The sequence below is a fragment of the Corvus brachyrhynchos genome, unplaced genomic scaffold (genome assembly GCF_000691975.1).
Source record: "Corvus brachyrhynchos isolate BGI_N302 unplaced genomic scaffold, ASM69197v1 scaffold525, whole genome shotgun sequence".
In the NCBI taxonomy this organism is placed as follows: Eukaryota; Metazoa; Chordata; class Aves; order Passeriformes; family Corvidae; genus Corvus; species Corvus brachyrhynchos.
Genome location: NW_008238341.1, coordinates 190,365 through 197,317, shown reverse-complemented (window position 1 = coordinate 197,317; position 6,953 = coordinate 190,365). Strand labels below are relative to the sequence as shown.

Genomic DNA, 6,953 nt, shown 5'->3' with positions numbered 1-6,953 from the left:
GCAGTGCCCAGGAGAGGTGGGGATGCAGGGCTGCTGCAGCACCCACACCTCAGGCCCGTAAGATAAGGAGTTTCTCAAGCCCTCTGAACTCCAGTCTTGCCCTCAGTCCATCCCCTTCCTCTCCTGGCATGGTTTAAAAAACAACTATCATACAACTTGTTTTCCTTTCTGGGGAGGAGTTGCTCTGTCACTTTTCCATCTACCGGCACTCACCATGCAGCACAACAGGCTTTCAATAGAGGGAAGTTCTGTATCAACCTACGCCATTCCATTTCCATCTTGAGACATGCACTCACTCCTTGTGCTACAGGGACAACACACAAGTGTGGGACAAAGGAAAGACATCTGAGAGAGTTATCTCCATAGCTAGAAAATTGTGCTGAGTAAAGAAGCAGTGGACAAGCCCCTGAGCCAGGGGAAGAGCAGTAGACAATGTGCCAAGAAGGCATCACAAGGACTGGGGTAGGTGTAAGGAAGAGAGCACTCGGAGCAGTGTCTTGCCAAGGCAATAAAGAGCTTTAAGTAGTTGTGACCCATTCTGAGACGCTGAAACCTCTCTGTGCTCCCACGGAAGAGGGGTGCAAAAACAATCAGCCTAAAGGGTAAGCTGAGAGCCAGATGGCATGAGGATGTGTTTAACTCACCCACTATCCTGGGAAGTTTCAAACAGGGGTCATTCCGTGACCCAAAGCTACAACAGACAGCAGGGCCTTGCTGCATCCGTCACACGGTTTGGATTTACCCGTTTGGATTCTGCCTCTTCTGAGAGGACAAAATTCCAATTTTAAAGAGCAACTGTACAAACAGGACATAGGAGTATTTATATTCCTCTCCAAACACCGGCACAAGCAGCAGGGGTGTAGTGGGTGATTTATGAGGTGGGAATGCTTCTTTGAACTGGATGGTGGATGGGGGTTGCTCTCAGGAGTGGGGAGGAACAGACGATGGCTGGCTTTGCTGAGGAGCTCTCCCAGTGGCCCAGGTGGTCCCAGCTGCTGGCTACTCCAAATGAAGGTCTCTCCTTCCATTCTCCCTCTCTCTCACTCACATACAAAGTCAACACACCAGAGAAGGCCATTTTTCTTTTATTTATTTCCCAGAAGAGCTCTTCCTTGCGCTTTTCAGACACGATACAAAACAAGCAACAGAACTTTGTTTCATAGACAGAAACAGTTTGTTGGAGTATAAAGAGTTACTGGTGATCATTACTGAAGAATGTTGGCTTATTCCAGGGGCACTTCAGTATTCCTGAGGAATAATCATTGATTTCTCCTTCCTTCCCACTGGGATAGTCTTAGCCATTAGTCACTGTTCCTGTAAAGCAAGAAGGCTTATATTATTAAAAAGCCATTTGGGTTCCTTACATGGAAGGTGCTGCAGGATGTAAAGCAAGTCACGGAGCTCTGTAACATTTCCAGAGGGCACAGGAACATTTTCATCCTTTGCTAAAGCAAGAAGTTGCGTATGGAGGAATTAAGCAGCTGTTTCACGCCAGAAGCATGCCATGTTTTCATGCATAACCCTCCATTCTGATAAATTGGGTACTTCAAACAACCCCACATTATTGGTCAAGTTAACTATTCACAGGCTGAAGCGAAATCAGACTGAAAGCAAAGCCACAAAGGGCAAGAGGAAAGGCTGCAGTTGCCTTCTTGTGTACTTGCACATCAATCTAAATCCACAGTCCTATCAAAGTACAGGATTGTGGGGTTGAAGTGATAATACAGGCTGAATAACCTGAAAAATAGGATATTTTCCATTTTGCAATGAAATCTAGGCTGTGCAATTCACAGCCATAGCATTTTAAGCCTTGAAATAATTGTGACGTTGATTTTAAATTCTGCTGAAGTCACAGTGAAAACCACTTGATCAAATTACTTAAAAAGCCCTCAGAAAATTCTGACCACAAATTAGAACTTTTCTGCATTTTAAGTATTCTTTTGGGGTTTCATGATGGAATTTCTAACCCAAAGGATGGGCACTGTGATGATCCAAGTTACAGCCAGAACAGCTGCAAAGTCACTCTGCCATCTCCTGATTATTTGGTATTGTGAAGGTCCTCTGTCCTCTCTTATTCTGGCTCAGGACTCAGAATTAAGAACTTGATCCTGAAGAATCAACAATCCCAACTGGATAAAGGCCTGAGTAACCTGGTCTGACCTCACAGCTGACCCCCATGACCTCCCTGAAGTCCTTTCCAACTTGATTTCTCCTGTGATCCTGTGAACTCGACTGGCTCAGAAAAACAGAAATAATTTTGTCCAAGTTAATCTGTGTTACACTTCTCTCTAACAAAGCTGATTTTTTCGCAGATTCTCTCATTTTGACAAGTTAGCATTTGAACAGAACTCAGTTTTGTACAGGAAATCCTACAGAGTTTGGTTATAACAAATTTTTCTAGGAAAAAAACAGATGAGTGATAATGCAACAATATTTTCCATGTTCCTAACCAAGAGAAATGAAATAATTTTGTTGTAATAACCCTGGAGCCATTACCCATGACATGACATTTTGGAGGGAATTAATGACATTAACCATTAGATGGCTTCATCCACATTTTCCCTCTCTCAGCCACTTTGTGCCAGAGAAAGTCATGGAGACAGTGCACTGGAAACTACTTGTCTTGTGCCATGCAGGCATCTGAAGTGTCCTTCCAGTTACCTCATGCTTCCAAGGACCACCCCTGCTCCAAATTAGTCCTTAATCCAAATAAAATCCCTTCCTAGGGTGACCGGACACTCTGTTTGCTGCTGCCCAACATCCCTAGGAACAAGCACCCTTGAATGAATAATGCTCTCTCAGAACATGTAAACAGTGCATTTATCACTCACATGAAGCCACAGACATGTCATTCCAGCTTTTTTTTTTGGAGACAAACTGGAGAAATAATCTCAGGATGATGTGGAAAACTAACACACTTTAATGTTAACAAATCCAGCCAGAAGAGCCACATAGATTTTGATTCTGGGCAGTAGCTGGCAATGCTGATCAGCTGCATCCAAGTCAGTTTCTGTATATTGCTCTCCAAAGATTTTATTTGTTGGAGAATCTCTTTAACAGGCAGCTGGAGAAAATATTTGTAAGCAGGTGTGTCTGGTAGGGCTGCAGAAGGCTGGCAAAAGCTCATCTGCCAGTAAATCTAAGGAGGACTAGGCTCTACTTGCAGCTCTACGAGCATCAGGAAAAGCCTGGAAACACCTGCAGGCCTCCTGCACCAGGCAGAGGAGCAACACAGGAGGGATTTCTGCACTCCGTGTCCTGCATGAAAAGCTCCTGGCAGGGTATTTTACCTCGGTACTTTCTGAAGTGCTGAAGTAACTGTGAATATGTCCTGGAGGACGCCTCTCCACCAGGGTCACTGAAATGATTTAACCAGGCCATGGGTTTGTGGATCCAAAACACACACACTTCTTCTGTTTTCCAGATGCCACAATGATAAATTACCACGAGAACAGCCCCAACTTTGACACTTGAAGAAATTAAGAAAACACTAATGGAGTCAGTTTGTGGACGGATGCACTGCAGCCAGGTTGTGAGTGCACAAACGGTTCCTGCTAATCAATCTATTTTTAAATACTTTACTTCGAAATTATCCTCTTCAAAACTGCTTACAGGGTACATTTTTTTCCAGACTATTACATTACTATCCAGACAGACAAGACACAAAACTTCCAAGTGATCAGTGTTTTCATATTGAAAAAAAACCCTACAGAAGATCAAAGATCTGCTTCCACAGGCAGGTCTACCTGACGTGCCTGACATGACTTCCAGTTTCTTCCCAGCTCATCTCTTTTAAAGTCTGAAGAACCTTAACATTAGTTTAGTTTTTCTGCTTTCCTGACATGTATTTTTATTGTGCTTTCAGGTTGTGGGAAAAGCTACCTGCGGGATCTGTTAAACTAATTCCATGTATTCAGTCTAGTAAATTTACTGTTAAACACACCAGATATTAAAGAGCAGGGGAACATTCCAGCTTTGGCAACACAAATTTCTTCCTACCAGCACTCCTTTGGGAAAGGCAGAGGAATATCCATGTAAATGGATATGCTGACTTACAAACAGCTATCGATCAATAGTAGGTGGCATCGATACTTACTTTTACAAATTTACCATGGAGAAGATACGGAGACTGGAAGTCGTGTTGACAATTGGAATAAGCCATTCCTAACCCCATCCCTGACCCAAATGCAATAGGCCATGCCTTTCCTGTGGAAGAGGCAAGCAGAGAGGAAAAAGTAAAGTCAAGGAAAGCTGTTTGTTATGTACTGTTCCATAAGCACCAAGAAAGAACAAATTACTAGAAGATGCATTCTAGGCATTTTCAAGTTCTAAAATCCTCCAAACCAGCCCACTGCAGAAGAAGAGTAACAGTAACACAAGTTTAGAACTTAACCGAGAGCAATCTCTGAATTCAAGGTATTACTGAAAATTACTCTGTTTTAAAGCACAACTGAAGAACTAAGATCAGTTTTAAAGCCCTGGCGAGGCTGGCATAAACTGATGTCTAGACACATGGCTCCAGTGATTTGGCTCAGGGTCTCCTGCAATTCCAGGATTTGAGCTGAGCACAGGAGGAGCTCAGGGAGGTGCCATGGGTAACAACCTTGTTACACAACAGCTAAAAGTTTTGGGAACTCCATTTACACGGAAAAGACAGGACAAACAATGGAAGAATTGGTCTAGCAAGCTGACTAACTTTTACCTGCCTCAAAGACCTTTAACTGCACCTACAGCAGGTGGAAACTGGGAAGCCAGAGAGCCAAGATTAATGCAGTGTACTTACTTTTGAAGAAGATGACAGAGAAAACAATTCCTAATCCAAATCCAGCACCTGTAAGAAGAAATGCAGCGAGTGAGGACAAAGATAAAGCAAAGTAATGGAAAATTATTTAGTTCTTTACAGCAATTCTTTATTCCAACTTGGGAATATCAGACTATGAACACCAGACTATGACTATCCAACTACATGTTATTTCAGCACACCAAACCAAAGAGCTCTTACATAACAAATCTGAAAAAAACAATTCTTGTTTTCTGAAGTAACTGTAAGCAGTGAATTCAGATTAGAATCCCAACATATGTTGTAAGTACATTATCAGAACTATCTGGGAAACAAACCAGACTCTCATCCCAGGGAAAGTTCCTGAATTTCTGTCACCATCTACAATGTGGAATTAAAATTTATTTGGCTCATTGTCAGCAAATGAGAAACATTTAAATGAAAACTTATTGTGTCCTTGAGCTTTAGATTCTGCAGATGAGTATCTCATTGTAGTTCGTTTATCTCACTACTTTAACTGCTTCAATGTGTGTCCTGAGGGCAGCAGAACTTTGAAGCTTTGTGTTACCCTATACCTTACAAAGAAAGCTCCAGGCTGCTTATCTTTCACATCCACAACATTCATTATGGAGCATATTTAAACACATTAGGAGTGAATGACTTTTCACATCCTTATACTATATATAGAAATAACTGCAGCAGTTGAAACAAAATTATTCAGTGCCATTAAAAAACTCGGCACATTTAAAAATAATTTTTTGCTTTCCTTGGAAGGTGAGCTTATGATTTTGTGCAAGATGTCAGGCAAGTCTGCAAAACTCCTCTCAGGACCCAATAAATATAACAGTGAAAACTTGCAGCTGAGTGGGCAAATTCTACCTTTAATTATGTCCACTAAAAACAAGAATTTTAGATAAGGCATGGAAGTACAAAAGTTTGAAAACTGAAAAAAAAAAATCAGTCATGCTCATTAAAAAAACCAAATCAACAGCTTCAGGTTTATTTTGCAGCAAACACATCCTGTTATGGGTTTCAATTCTCTCCTTTCAATACAAGAAATTTAACTTCTATATAATAAGTTTACTAATTAAAATACATACTTTTTTTATATTCTTAAAAGCATGTGATCCTGTTGAATGCATCAGTAAGTGAGTTGAGTCCAGAACAATGCCAAGGATCCTGTACCCTCATGGCATATAGGATGACATTTCTTTTTATTTTAAGTTTCCTTGTGCTCTTCAAAACTTTTTCCTTGTAAAAAGTATATTGATAGTTTCTATTGAGGAACTCAAAAAATACTTGACATCCTAAGTACATTAGGATGCACCACCTCATACCTTAACTAAGCATCCCATGTGTTTTACTGATTACACACCCCTGAATATTAGAACAGAGGTGAGCAAACGTGACCTGAGCAAACCCCCTCACGTTCACTCTCTGCTAGGACTTTACTCTCCGTATTTACTGAGAGCTGGAAATGGGAGTTGATTTGAAAACCCTTTTCATTTTACTACAGCTTTTCAGTTGTGCCAGAGGTAACTACTTTACCAGGTCATTACAGCTTCGGAGTAGGCTTACAAAACATGCAGGAAGAGCTTTGACCGCCTGCCAAGCGATCCTGACATAACTCCCCCAGACATTTTAGAGCCCAAGCGCTTCGCAGAAGGTCAGGTTTTCACTCTAATCATTTGCACAGCTAAGGGAAAGTCTCGGATCCTCGGATGTCTGCTCAGAGCGTCACGGGTTTTGTGCCTTTCAGACAGCAAGAGACACTCCTTGGAGCAGCTCGTTCAGACCCGTGGCACTGAGCAGTGCTCACCCGCAGCCTGGAAGAGACATCAGGCCTCCCTCAGAGCCACAGCTCACCCCTCTAATCCCCCCAGCCCCCTCCCAACAGAGCCTTCCTGCCGTACCTTTGCTATAGTCCAGCTGGTGCTGGCTCTCCCACAATGTTTATGCCATTAAGGATAATCACTATCTTCCAGAATCCATCCTGTTTGGCTCCCTGGCCCGGCTCCTCTGCCAGCCTGTTCCTGCACTCTGCAGTTGTGCTGGTTTGGTTTGGGCTGTCGCACTTCAGGGCTGACAAGGACTTGGTGGGGGAATTCTCTCTGTTCAGACAGCACCAGGCGCTGTTTGAAGTGCCCGGTTCCACCCCCCCTGCCACGAGGAA

General features: G+C 42.6%; 1 protein-coding gene across 1 annotated transcript in view; it reads right to left on the bottom strand.

Moving 5' to 3' along the window:
- Positions 1-1,068: 1,068 nt before the first annotated feature.
- MINOS1 (mitochondrial inner membrane organizing system 1) overlaps positions 1,069-6,953 on the bottom strand; it is a 15,607-nt gene continuing 9,722 nt past the window's right edge. Inside the window, exons 2-4 of the mRNA XM_008634304.2 lie at positions 4,784-4,831; positions 4,097-4,206; positions 1,069-1,314 (exon numbers count right to left, since the gene is read on the bottom strand). Of these exons, the coding sequence (XP_008632526.1) occupies positions 1,306-1,314; positions 4,097-4,206; positions 4,784-4,831 (167 nt within the window). The 3' untranslated portion in view covers positions 1,069-1,305. The remainder of the gene's footprint in view (positions 1,315-4,096; positions 4,207-4,783; positions 4,832-6,953) is intronic.